This window comes from Alligator mississippiensis, chromosome 8, assembly GCF_030867095.1.
Source record: "Alligator mississippiensis isolate rAllMis1 chromosome 8, rAllMis1, whole genome shotgun sequence".
NCBI lineage: Eukaryota > Metazoa > Chordata > Crocodylia > Alligatoridae > Alligator > Alligator mississippiensis.
In genome coordinates, this window is record NC_081831.1 from 64,717,340 (window position 1) to 64,732,128 (window position 14,789).

A 14,789-nucleotide genomic window follows, 5' to 3' on the forward strand; every position below is an offset into this window, starting at 1 on the left:
CACAAGCCATGACAATCGCTGGTTACACTATAAACCTATCACACAAGTGTGTGTGTGTTGGGGGGGGGAGGGTGACGTGACGTGACAGTGTTTCCAGACACAAGCTGGAAGTTGTGTCAGCCACTCAATTTGCAACAGTTGGTGCGAACAGAGATTCTTTCACACTGGGGCCTCAAATTGATACTGAAAAGACAGAGGTGTGGAAAATTGGAAAGCAGATTTCCTCATCAAATTGTTTTAATAAATCTGAGAAAGGGACAGTAGAAAGGGGCGTTCTTCTTTTCAAATATTTACCATCCTAGCCCTACGGCTCCCAGTGAAGGCGAGAATACATTTTCCAAGGATAAGCAAATACTTACATTGGCTCCAAAAGAGCAGAAGGATTAAGTGCATGAATTATACCTTTGAGTAACAGTAGTCATGATTCTGACATTCAAGGCTTCACTGGAAACTACAGTTTCTACCAAACCCAAAACACACAAGAGGACTGAGTTTGCAGAGACTGATCTGTGGCAGGATGCTGTGTCAGGGGGATGGGGGGGATACAGGTGATACTGCCTGCCACCCCACCTCCTCTCTGGGGTACAGCCGTGGCGTGAGGAGAGTGGAGGCAGAAGCTATGGCAGCAAGGTAGAGCTGCGGCCCAGCCCACAAGCAGCTGGCAGTGGGAGAAGGCGAGAGCAGTGTGCCCCACCTCGCCTCCCATCGGTGAACTCCTTGCACTGCTGGTGGCATGGCTGGCATAGGGGGGTCCGGTGGCAGTGGCAGTAATGAGCCTCACCCCCCTGCTCTGCCCTCCCATGCAGAGTCCTGCCTGCAGGGCCACGGAGGTGGCTTCTGCCTGTGCCAGTCCAGCCAACCTGCAGCCCCATGCCCTCTGTGGGTGCACAGATCTGGGGGGGCAACATGCCTTCCCATGCCCCACCCTACTCACCACACACACCCCCTACCCCACACAGTGGCTTTGGGGTGAGGGGCATTGGCAGGGTCAGGGGACTGTTATCTACTTAAACTGTTTACTGGCTCGGGACTGGCCATCGATGTTTACAAATGGGTCCTGGTACAATGAAAGTTGAGAACCACAGACCTAAAGAACCTTTTTAAAATCCTCTTTATTCACAGAGAGGCCAAAGATTGCTTGAGCAAGGCTATCTTCCTCAAGTGCCTGAAAGTAGAGCCTCCAAATAAGCGAGTCATACTAAGCCTGCAGCTTGAAAAAGCTTGCTCCGGTTCTGCTGTCCTCATGTTATAGCAAACAGGATATCTCTTGCCCTTTTATAAGCACAGAGCTCAATACAAAACAAAAGGCAAACCCAGCCCGCAGCCACACAACAGCCAAGCCATCGAAACAGTACGGAAGCAGCAGGTGCTGGAGAACAAACTGCTGTTACCAGCCTCGATAAGAAACAGGGTTGCACGGGTGAATTCAGAAGCATCTGATTCTGTTTACTGCTCATCTGATGAAAAGTCGCTAGGAAGGCCGGCTGGCAAAAGCCTCAATAGTAGCTTTTCCATTCTGACCTGTTAAACTGGCCTGTGCTGCCTAGCCCAGCCGTGCTGCCCTTTGCAATGATGCAATAAATGAGTCTTCAGACAGCTCCACCACATATTTCTTCCTCACTCTGACCTTTGAGTTTCGGCTCCTTCCTCTTGTTTGTTAAAGTCCAAACCACAATGCAACTCAAGTCTAACCGTGAGCTAGGACTGCATTTAAAGAGAGCCTTGCAGGGAACAGCTAACCACTGCAGAAGGTGTTGGTGGCTTAGCAGAAGACTCTCCTCCGAGTCAGTGATATCATTATGTCAGTGCCCAACATAATGATATCCTCCCAAATAACCAAGTATCCTGTATCATTCAGGGCATGATCACTGTAGAGGTGTTTACTGAAGTATCCTGCTCTCATTCCACTTTGCATATTGCATTCTGGCTCCTTCAGTTGCTTCGGAGTTTCACCTCTGCTCATATTTCTTCCTGGTTGCTCTATTCCCCTGTGCAAGGTGGCCTACGGACTCCTCCCTGAAGTAAAAGCCAATCAAGCTGCTCATTTGCATGCACTTTATATAAACCCAGTTTCCAACACACGTTTTCTAACAAACTGTACGTGCAGGAATAGCCCTATCGGCCATTTTATTATGACTAATGTTTAGGCATCTGATCTACTGCACTCGTAATACTTCTGAAGCCAGACTGCAGAGACCTGCATTCACATCCTTTCTCCTCCACTCAGGGTCAGACAAATAAATCTCCATATTTGGGGTCAGGGAAAAATTTTACCCCATGGTCAGATTGTGGGGGGTTTTGCCTTCCTCTGCAGCCTCCTATTCCTCCTCCCTCTCTTCCTGGGATCTCTTGAGCATACATTAACAACCTTTTCAGAAAAAGGACATTGTGTTGTGTCAGGGTTGACTAGTTTTGCTAAGGGGTTAGACAATGGATTTGTATCGGATGATGTGGATAGGGATGATCATGCCTCATGCAGGGGGTTGGACAAGATAACCTATGGAGGTCCCTTTCAGCCCTTCTCTATGATCTGTGATCTTACAAAGTGCAAAGACAAAGGTCAGGAGTTTCTAGGGCGTCATGGCTCTCTCAAATGCACAGTGGTAACTTAGGACAAGATCCGTAAGGGCACTGTATGCAGCTAAATGTGGACTTAGGTAGAATCTAGACACTTAAGTCCACAAAGCAATCCATGGGCTGCCAAACCCATTAGGCACCAAATTCACTCTACATTTTACTCCTGACAGTTTATTTGACATCTCAAACTTTAACCCCTGCCTGTGTGAAGGAGCACCCTGTTTTGAGCAGCTGAGCACCGAACTCCACGCACAGAAGTCCAAAACTGAGATGGATCAGATCATAGGCAGTTCTCTGAGTTACTTAAAAAAAAAATAAAAAAAATATATCTAATGACTCATACAAAATGCATCAAAAACAGGGCTCAGAACCCAGGTCCTCCTTCTTCTAGCCTTAACTCTTGGCCAACCAACAGACTCCCTCAAGCTTGTTTTTATTCTGGCCATCGGACTTTTGCACCTTTGGTAGATAAAGAGACTAGATTTGGATACCTCTTACGCAGCTAAAGGAAGGCACAAGCAGTCCTAGTCCTGCAGAAGCAAAGGACAGGTACTGCTTTATAAATTCTGAAATCTCAAGTTGTTGGTGTTTAAACATCTGGAGAGAGCACTTTAATAGGCACTATAGATTCTAGGGATAAACACTGAAGTCCTTGATGACTGGATAAAACTGTAGCTGTCATAGCTACAAGGGTCCAGGGAATATACAAGCAGCAAGATTTTCTGGTAATAGCCCCTTTACTTTATAGTTGGGAGAGGTATTAGCCAAGCTTTCAGGCACAAAATGTCCTTCTGCAGGCTTATGCAAGAAACCAAACATCATCTTCTAAAACTCTCCCTCCCTCCTACCCTCAGTGACACTACACAACTAAGCAGGAGGATGTCAGAAGAACTGAGAAGTCACCTCCTCTGGAGCAGGGCAGGCAAAAGGGATTAGCTTAAATAAGAAATTACTATATATATTCAAAAAATCCAAAAGAAACAAACCTAGAGACATACTTACTGCTATACAGCAGAGTCAAAACTACCATATTAAAAAAAAAAGGCTTGGATAAGATGGGAAGGATTTGCCTAGCACAGTCACTACCTTACAAGGCTCCCATTTTTTTCCCCCTTTGGTATTGTTATAGACCAACATGATGTTTCAAATCTACCGTGTTACCTGCTAACAGAATACGCTGCCACCACAACTCTGCCTTTGTTTACGGGAAGGCTTGTACCCGGCTCCGTTCAGAACAATCATTAACAAGGAACAAAGGTTACTTCCAACAGCAGGGAAAGAACCCTTTGTTGTGCACGCTTTTCTAAAACCACAAAGTTTTGTCTGCTATGAGCCAAGCTACTTGGCAGTGAAAACACCATACACCTGTGCTGAGAAATCCAATGAAAAGTCAAATTCTCTTTCCCTGAAAAAGAGTCGCTTCTATCCCCAGGAAAGAGGGAGGGAAGACGAGAGAATTATAAATAGGTGGCTTTAGTGACTGCATAATGAGCAGGTTGGAGGGACTTTCCGTCTTGAGTTCAGACTTGTGCATTGCACATCTTACTTGGACCAGTTCAACTTACAGAATTACCCAACCCCTTTTCTTCCTTCTCCAAGACAATACTCAGGAGACTGCCACTGTGAATCTGGTATGTTTATAACAACTTCCAAGGCAGCCAGTGCCCAAGATCTGCGCTATAAAAGGATCCCTGTGTTCACCCACACTTAACAGTACATTCAGTTGCTTCTGGCTACATCTTCAACAAATAGTTCAACCTTCTTATCCTTGATACAGTCACTAGCCTCCCAAACTATGCTTCCTAATTACTTAGTCAACACCAGAGACCCGGTTTTCCCTGATAAAAAAGTTGCAAATTCTCTGATTAAAACCCCCAAACCTGTGATTAAAATAAAAGGCCACTATATGTATATGTACACCCACAGCCCCCTGCCTGCCCCAGCTGCCAGGGACCCAGGTCTCCCTGGCCCCCAGCAGCGGACGAGCCCTGGCTGCTGCCCACAGGAGGCAGCAGCTGCTGCAGTGGAGCAGAGCATGGAGTCTGCCCCCACCCCACCCCCCGGGCTTGGGTAGGGGGTGCTCCCGTGCCCCCAGGTCTGTGCGTGAGGCAGGCTGCCCGCTGTGACGCAGGCTCCCCACCCTGCTCCCCTCCCCCAGGGCCTCTGCAGCCCAGCAGGTGCAACCCAGCGCTGCAGGGCAGAGCAGGGCCAGGCAGGGAAGCTCCTTGCCACTGCAAGCTCTGCGCTGCCCTGGCAACACGTCCCCTGCCTGCACAGCGGCAGCGGTGTGGGGTTGTGCCCTTTGCTGCTGCCACACGGGCAGGGGAAATGTCACCAGGACAGCACGGAGCATGCACAGATCTGGGGGGCACAGGTCCCCCATCTCGGGAGTGCACACAGCGGTGGGGAGCCAGCCCACCCGTGGCCCTGTCCCACTCGCCGCTGGGGCCCTGTGGCCACGCTTCCAGCCACAAACCCCCAAGCCCCTCACACCCCCTGGCCGAGCAGCTGCCCCAGCCCTGCTGAACTTATTCTCTCCCTCCTTATAGGTGCCTCAATTCCCCCCCCGCCACCACCAGACCTACGTGCAGGAGCTGCTCCCCAGGCTACCTGGTGGCCATGTGCATATACATGCACATGGTGCCCCCTGTCAGACTGCCCTCCTCCCGCTCCCCCAGCCCACTGCAGGCTGCAACTCTACCAGCCTGTAGAGAGCTCTTTGCAAAACTGCAATATCCACGGGTTTCTGTGTTAAAATGAAACATCTGCATTTTCTTCAGGTAAAGGTGGAAATCCACATTTTTCTCCAGTCTTCCATGGGAAACAGAAAACCCAGATCCCTGGTCATCACCCTCCTCACTTTCGGACCCCTCCCTCTTTCATTTCCATCTGGTGCTCCCATTTTAATTTAGCTTATTAACTCTTTCGAGAACTAGTCTCTCTCTGTCTCCACTAAAAACTGTAATGTGGGAGTCATTTATATAAGCAATTGGTGGTAACATTACATAAACACACATGCACCTGTTCTGTAGATGAGCTTCTAGCTGACACCTCTGCATGGTCTCCTGGCATAGCGTGTGGAAAGGACAGAGGACAATCAGCTTATCCAACAGGTTCCTTACTAGAAGGCTGGACTTTCGACAATGCTGGAAGCACAGTTTTTTGCGATCCATGGGGCAAAAATTACGCTCCTGCATGAAGTTCTCAAGGCACCTGAAACAGTACGTGTGTCCACACGGGGTATCCATAGGGTGAAGCAAAGGCTGAAGGCAGATATGGCAAATCAATTCATCATCCACTTCATCCTGGAAATTATAAAGATGATTTTCTGATAACAGGTGAAACTGGCCACATTCAGGACAAAGTTCACTCATTTTGGAGACCTGTTCTTCTGCTGTAGGGTCAGCCATGATGTCCAGCATAAAGCAGCGGTGAGGCAGGAGAAACAAGTCTGCCAATTTAAAGAGCGGAACCGGTGATCTTACAGGATTCCTTTAATGAGAAAGGGAGAGAGAGACTTAATCAGTCAGCTATCTAAGATGCAAGCTTAAAAGGCCAATGTCTATCTAGTTAATTAAAAATAAATGTAATATCAAGTTGTACATCTGTCCCAAGTTCCCCTGCCAATTTCTGTGACGCCCCCTTCCTCCGTAACTATGGGAAAGACCTACTCAGATAATAAGAGAACAGAAGGCTCTGACACAGCAAAGCGCTCGAGCGCGTATTTAAGAACTTTGCTGAATTGAAACCCGAACGACTACACAAGGAAAATGCGAACACCGACTAGATACCATTCTGTCAGATGCATCAACTCAACAGACTTTACATATACTGTATATTAGTTATAATGAGTGTTGCTGGCCATAACGCAGGACTATGAAAGGTAAAGAGCTGAGACAGTAACTTAAGAGCGACCATTTTCTTGTCTGGCATTCTGGATGCCACTGAACATACTTGTTTTAAACGGCAGGTCTGGGAGGTACTGGGGTGAGGAAAAGAAGAGTAAAAGGAAAAATATTTCCTTCCTGCTAGTTCTGCTGCCTTCTGACGAGATGCAGGGCTCGCGGTGGCGGCAGCGTTCCCCCATGCTGCCCCCGTGGCGCGCCCCACAGCTGACGTCACTGCCGGGCTCGCAATGGGGACAACGCTGGCCCGCTGAAAGAGTCCTGCAGCTCACAAGGCCCATTTTGACACTAGGGAAATTCAGCCCCCTAGCCCACAGTTATCCGTGCATAAGCCACGTACTCTGCACCAATTAAAACGACAGGTTAGAAGCTCAGAAATCACCCCCTTGCTGTACTGCAAGGACACAAAGTGCATGCCTCTCCCTAACGGCCACTAAGCATTTAAACAGGCCAAACAGTTAGTACAAGGAATTGGCTCCAATCTCATCTTGATATTATGTTTGCCCCTTTGGAGAGGCAATTGTCTATTTATTACAGATTTATTAATTAATATTTCTTCTCTACTGATAACAAACAGAAGTTTATGGCCTATATTAATGCTTGGGTTAATCACTGGAGGAGAAGGCTTGTTGTGCTGCCAGTAACTAAAAACAGCACTAAAAACAGCACTGCTTGACTAAACCTCTACAACGCTTGACAGCACATTTCAGAATCCTTTTCTTAAACTTATGTTTGTGCCTAGGCAAGATTGGGCTGGGCAAAGAGGGGAAGTGGGAATATGTCTGCTGACTAACCTAGGTAACATGTAGGTTAGTTTGGCAGTGGCAGGTGTCCCTGCTGCCCTGGCTGCCAGCCCTGCAGCAGGGGCAGCATTCCCAGGGCTGCCCCTGCGGTGAGCCTCGCAGACCACGGGCTTGCGGTGGGGGCAGTGCGGGCAACCGCTGCAGGCAACACTGTCCCTGCTGCTAGCCCCGTCAGCTGTGGAGCTTGAAGCCACAGGAGCCTGGGATCATGATCCCAGGCTTGTTTTGGAGACCTGTCCCAGGCTGGATCCCAGGCTCCTCCTGCACCGGTGACAAAGTGCAATGGGATCCAATGTGCGATCCCACAATCACACTGCTTGCCGTGTACGTGTGGCAAGGCAGGAGGCACAACTGTGTGGATTGTGCATTAGATTCCATTGTGCTTTTACCTGCATGTGCAGTGGGGCCCTAGGAGGCCATTTTCCCCCCTCCCTCCCCTGCTAGCAACCATTAAAACCATATAGCTCATTTCATAATGTCTCCAAAGTGTTTAGTGGCATTCTTTATTCTCCTTTATTTTGAGACCAATTCAGCTAATGGGTCAAACTTTAGAAGTCACTAGAGCTGCAGCTCATCAAAACTAATGGAAACGCACCATGTTTTAATGCTCATGTTTTAATGCTGCCCATTACAGCTACATTTGAGATTGTTCTGAGCCTGCCAACAGATTTATTGCTTGGCAAGCAAGGATCAAGTTCTCTCTCTCTAAAGAACCGTCTGGCAATTTGCACAATACAACCAGCCATATGGTGCTGCATGAGGCTGGAATCCTATCTAATGCAATTCCTTAAAATATTTATTTAAAAATGAATAATAAGGCATGAGATTTCCAATATTAACGACAAATGCGAGGGGGAGGGGAATGAAAGAATGCAACTGGTTCTGTATTGGGAAAAGATGTCAGGAAGCGATTCCTTTCCCAGGAAGCAGGGAAAAAAATCTGAGAGGATGGGTGCTGGCCCACACCATTGCCTGGATGATGCAGCTAACAAGAAGGGTCATGCTCAGAAATGATCCACAACTGGCATCCAAAATTGGTTAGGGTTTCTTGCACACCACTCCAATTAATTGTCAAGCCTGCAAGTCAGCTATTTGGTTAAAGGGCTAATGTATCACAAAAAATAAATAAATAAATAAAAATCAGTCTTTTTGTTCCTATTTTTACCTTGGAATGCCAACTGATTCACTTCAAAAAGGCCAGCAGCATTCCCGTCAGGGTGCCAGGTTCCTGGTAGTTGCAAGGTAGGAGTGTTTTCCTCCTCCTGCTGTATGGCAATCAGGCAGTCTCCCCCCATTGAGTAATGCTTACATGCAGTTCAAGTGTTTTGTTAAGGTCTTTTCTTTACTTTGGGAAGGGTTAAGTCACCTGAGGAGGACAACATAATTCTAGACAAAATAAGAAGCATATTTCAGATAACAGCAGAAAGTTAACAAGATACAAGTAGATGCAGGGCAATTCAAGTCTCTGGCATTCCCACGCCCCAGCATTTTAGAAATGTTCCTTCACTTACAGCAGGCAGGCACGTATCTGAAGCAGAGGCTTTTTTGCCATAGCTTATATATCAAAGCACAACTATCTTAAGCTAAAAAGGCAGTGTTTCAGCCCAAACACAAAGGCTAACAAAACTAAATAAATACATTTCTCAAAGCTAAATAACTGTCAAATTAAACACCATTGGGGTTTGTAAGATACATTGTAATAGTTGCATAAAATATGTTGGTAGGTGATTAAACATTTAATTTCTCCCTGCTAGTTTTCCTGATACACTACTTGATACCAGGCCTTTCCATTATTTATCCTACCATCTTCATTCTTTGCTCTTTGTGCTGTAAGCTTAGGAGAGGAATCCCATGTCACTTCAAGACTATCACAAGATAAAAATATCACATTATTTCTATTCAGTTCAGATACTGAAGTGTCGTCATTTATAATCCCTGTGTTAATCTCAAACCCATGTTTTTTTTAAGGTTTCAGATTTAAAAATAGACAAGTCTGGCGTCAAGTTGCCCAAGAACACCAAGTGTTGCAACAAGATCTCTTATGTCATTGTCTCCTCAATGAAGAGGAAGTTGCTGCAAACTTCTGAGAACTTCAACTTGACACGTTAGTGATGAAGCCTGGTCCACACCCATCAGCAAGGCAGTAGTTTGTGAACAACACTACTGAAGGCAGCAGGCTGGAACAAGCTTGCCATTTGTTCAGTGATTCAGTCAAAAAGATGTTCATTATAAGGAAAATGGCTAACAGGTTATTCAGCAGATAGGACTGAGTTTTTTGCTCCACTAAAAGTGTCTGGACAGTGGGCGATTTCAGCACGGAGAGCCTGAGTCTGCTCTTGAACTAATTTAAGTACGTTGGCTGAAATGGAGTTAATCAATGGTATAAATCAGTCAGGCTCGGTCATCTTAGATTCTGGTTCTCGAGATATAATACTCTGTAAGTATGTCTAGTCATTATGGGCTCTATCCAGTTTAAACAGTTTGCCCTATGAGCTGAGCCACCTCCATCTCACACCACTTTGTCTCGTTTCTGATACCATTCCTCCTCTTCCTTCACCCCAACAAGTCCACCTTCAGCCCCCCTTCACTTCCTTCCCAGGCTTTGACTCTTTTGTTTCTCTCAGTTTATACCTAAAGCTAGTACGTCAACCTCAGCATTACTCACATCTCTTCCTAGGACTTACTCTTCCCTCACAGCTGTCAAGTGTCTTCACCTCAACATAAGGAAAGTGTCTTATCTTTCTATATAACATATTGAGGAAACCACACAGATGCAGCTGGGTCCCAAATATATCCACAGCTAAATTAAGGTCTAACATAGGTACTGCTGTTCTGACTGGTTTCTGACTGCTGCTAATGGTGTTCACTATGTCCTCTACTACAATTAATGTGATATTGCCCTATACACTACTAAGCAAAATCCTTCTTCTAGCTTTCCCATATTTGTCACATCTTGTGTTTTACTAGTGCATGAGGTCTCCAGGAAGGATCTTTATCTTTAAGGGATCAAATACACACTTAAAGAACTGATATTTCTATTTTCTGTCTTGTAACGAGGAGGAAAAGAAGAGTACAAGTTTTCTTTGATTATCAGGCTGTCTGTCCCCCAGCAAAGCAAGACTATTGTTAGCAGTGCATCTGCCAGGTAACAATTCTTCCAGCATTCTGTGTACAAGACGTACACCCACTCTCTGGGCATATCTATAGTATTATAATGCTATTAGTCATTATGTAGTATGCCAAATATCACATAGACAATGAAACTCCAGTACTGTCTATGAGCAATTCAATTCAAACTCCAATAAACCTTTAAACTTAACACGTGCTGACTAAATACCTCTTATGATCTGGGTGTCTACAATACTTTAAAAAGGCAGGCTAGTGTGCAACCCCTTTCCAGTGTTTTAAAGCAGACAGAACTATTCTTTATCTAAAAAGAAACCACAGTAATCATGGTAAAAACATCCACAGTGGTTGTTCATGAAGTATCCAGATATTAAAGCATCGTTGTATGCAACCTGTTACCCAGATTACAGGTAACCTTGTGGGTAGGTTACAGATAAAAAGCAGAAACAGGTCCACAGCCTAACATTTTATTTGCTGCCACTCTAAAACACAAAACCAAACATTTATCCCAAAGTCTATCTGGCTACTTATGACAGCACAACGTAGATTCTCACCTATACCAGCTGGGGAGACTTGAGAGATGGGAGGAGGGTGGCATACAGATTGGCTGCAGGTCTCGAATTTCCCTAGTTTTCCAAATTTTCCTCCAACCTATGCCTAAAAATGTATAGATGGCTAGTTCTAATATTCTAATAAAAGATCTTTGATTGGTTTTATTTAAATGTCTTTGTTTCAATGAAACACTGACTTTTCCAGTATAACCCATGCTCCTCATATATAGCTCAACCATAGGTTAATTTACAGGACCAGAAGGGCAAAATACACATCTATCAACCGTGTTTATACGGCCTCATTTATCATGGTATGAGCACCTGTCAATCACCAAATGATACTGCAGTCCTAATCACAACATCTCTGTGAGATGGTTACTTCTTACAAGTTACAAGGTTACCTGTAATCTGGATAACTGGTTGCAAATAATGATCCTTTAAGTCAGCAGTTCCCAAGCTGTGGGTCACGACCTCAAATGGGGTCACAACATCAGCAGATGGGATTGTGGGGGTGGGAGGCTGTGGGGCCACAAATGGGGAAAAGTTTGGGAAGCACTACTTTAAGCACTGCTCTATGCTATAGATGCAGAAGTCAGGCAAAGAAAGGCTACATGGCTTGCCCAAGGTCAAACAGGAAGCCTGTAGCAGAGAAAGGAGTGGGGCCCATCTCTTTCAAGATCCAGGTCTGAGAATCTATCCAACCCCCTCCCCCCCAATAATTGCTGCATAACTATGCTCTTTAGAGCAAGCACACACATGGTGAGGCTCTACACCACCTTATATTGTGAAATTAAGGAATGTATTGTATTGTTCATCTTCAGTGAGATAAAGCCATAAAACAGAAGTGAATTACTTTAGAGTTATACCTACATAATGTCTATACCATTTTACACTTCAGAATTCTCCCACTGAGGGAAGGGCAGACAGAATGATGACTTTATAAGATTAAATTACAGTACTTTTTATATGATGAGAAAATATTTTGGTAGCTTTGAAGTATTATGGTGCTGTGTACCTACAGGGATGTGCTTACATGTATATTGATTGGCGTCATGGAAAGCCCCAAGCTAAACATTAATTTGGGGATATCTAACTACACACAACATATGCCTCAATTACATAAACGGTGGAATACTTTACTGCACTAATTATGCCACTGATTATGTTTCTGAGTACGTTTCCCCTGGGAGACTGGAAATACAGCATTCCAAACGAGAGCTACAACAATTAATCCAGTTCCTTGGGTGGACCCAAGGAAAACCAAAACATGATGGGTTGGTTGTAATCGTGGATATGTGTATGAAGTTTTTGGAAAGCTCAGATTTTTACTGTCTGTTCATGTCAGAGGCAAGGAAAGCACCATGTGCAACTAAAAATAACGAACCCAGTGCCCCAAATGGGACTGTACAAAAGGGTGGAAAAAAGATAGTTATGAAATCAGTTTGTACAAAAATCTTTTTAAAAAGATGAATATGGTGGGGGGAGAGGGGAAATCAGAACTATACACATTTTCACACTTAGCACAAATGTAGCAAATACCTCTCTCCATTTCAAATGACATTTTCACATTCAGAAAAAGGGACTGGTTTCATGTAAAATGCAGTTATCACTCAGGACTGAATGTTTTAAATATTGTGGCTAAGCTATATCATAACCCTGGCTAAGTTATAGTTGTCCTGTTCAGGGGAATTTAAAAAATAAGTTTGGTCAGCCAGGAGTCAGGACTGAGGATCAAACCCAAGACCAGTTTCTCCATTAATTCCAGCATTCTGTTGCTCTTGAATATTCTCTGGTTGATACTGCCAGAGGTTAAACTACCAGAAGTAAATGCACAAGGCAAAATTGCTGTAAGTTGTGTGTGTTTGTAGAGCTAAATAAAAGGTGACCTTTCGATAATTAACATCTCCTTCATACCATCTGACTAGATGACTGGGCTGCTCTGTTTTGAGTCTGGGTGTTCCAATCAGAGAAATCAAAGTTAGCATTAGTATGCTAGCTTAAAGGGACACTGTCCATTTAACAATCTGACATCTGTCCCAACATTTTTTATCACCTACATAACTACTAGGATTTCAGTAAATAAATGGGATTTACAAAAAAATAATTTTCCCTAGCTTCTCAATCTATTCATTTAGCAGAACTTTGGGTATGCTCATTTTCTGCTGTTCGGGAATCTTTCACACAGCAACAAGTAATTATTTTCTCTACCAGACTATTAAGAAAATGCAATTGAAATACAATAAAAATGATGGGGAAAAATAGGAACACATGTAATACCTACAAGCACTATTCTCTTATACTTAAAATCTGTTGAGACTTCAGAATTAGTGTGTCCATTAAACATAATTCTCCAGTGTGTTAGCCTGGTATGACTGGCTAATGCAAACAGAAGAGTTTACAGGAACAAAGTTGGAAAGCAAGGGTCTGACAGGTTAGAGTAGAAGGCAAGGTAGATTTGCCATAGTCCAAACTGGGACCCCAGTTCATGATTACACACAAATGCTTTGCACAGAATAAGGATGGAATTAAGTACATGCTAAAGGTGGAGGTGTAGGCTTCTTCCCTACTTTAATTATATAAATCCAGCAAACTGGTTAGAAATATGTGAAGGGAATGAAAGTAAGCCAAAGGGATGATTTTTTTTCCTTTCACGTGCTCTGATGTTATAGTACATGTAGTTCTACTGATTCAGTGAAGTTACTCCTCACTTACACCAATGCAAGTGAAAGGTGAATTACATCTTATCTACAATACTGAATAGTTAAGTCATTTACGTGAGCATCTCACCAGCCAGTATTATGCCAATTTTATAAAATTCAGTACATTCCCTTAGGCAGTTCCAAAGAACAAAAAATGGGGACCCAATCTGGCTCAGCACGGTTGTAGCACGGCCAAAGTAACTCCCTTGACTTCACTGGTTTTAGGCAGTAATGGCATTCATGTAACAGACCAGAAACTGGCTCAGGCTCCTTCAATGCCCGGTGTTATAAAAGTGCTGAAACTGTGTCACCGCTTCTGTTGTATACGTCCTCCTCCCACATTTAGACTGTTCAATGAATATTCTCCCTAGAACGAGCTGTGCAACATGAACCCCCCCAAATGACGCATGGTTTTGTTCAATGTGAGTTGCACGCTTTTTTTTTTTTTTTATGGCCTGTAACAAATTTAAAATCTTTGCAAAAGAAAGACCTCTTTGACTTGTAGGACTGGATTCTATATAAATGATTAGTGCCTCTGCCTTCCTAGAGAAGAAACAAACTGGAGATGGCAGATAATGGAAGGCTTAGAAGCTGGCAACTGCACTTTGTTTCTTTCGTTGCCATGGTTTTCTTAATGTCCGGTTCTTGGACTAGTTAACGGCACTGAGGCACAATAACTGGAACCAGACAATCCAGTGACCTAACATTCTAAAGCAGGACACGACACCTGATTTTCATCTTAATTGAGTCAATCGAGTTACAGTGACGTCTACATGCTCCCAGTTTACATCCATGTAATACCCTACCTTCAAATTAATGTTGTCTGGGAAATGTACCCAGATGGATCCCCTCCCATTTCAGCTTTTCACAGAGAGAAATACATACTTACACACATCTAAATACATTCACCCCAAAAATGTAATAGGTTCCTCATGGGCCTAATTCAACAGAATTCCTTTGTAGTATAAAAGCATTAGAAGGTAAGGATGGGTGGGAATGTAGTTTAACTTGTGACAACTTTAATTCGGTGGATGTGCAGAATGAATGCAAGTTAAATGCCAGCTAAATAGAAGTGGGTATAAGTGTAGCAGGAAAACCTGCTAGCAGGTTGTTGTATCATAGTCCCAC

At 44.3% G+C, this 14,789-nt stretch overlaps 1 protein-coding gene across 1 annotated transcript in view; it reads right to left on the minus strand.

Moving 5' to 3' along the window:
• The window catches only part of LOC102564606 (ligand of Numb protein X 2), a 43,632-nt gene that overhangs the window by 21,890 nt on the left and 6,953 nt on the right, over positions 1 to 14,789 (minus strand). Inside the window, exon 2 of the mRNA XM_019487843.2 lies at positions 5,599 to 6,069. Within this exon, the coding sequence (XP_019343388.1) occupies positions 5,599 to 5,999 (401 nt within the window). The 5' untranslated portion in view covers positions 6,000 to 6,069. The remainder of the gene's footprint in view (positions 1 to 5,598; positions 6,070 to 14,789) is intronic.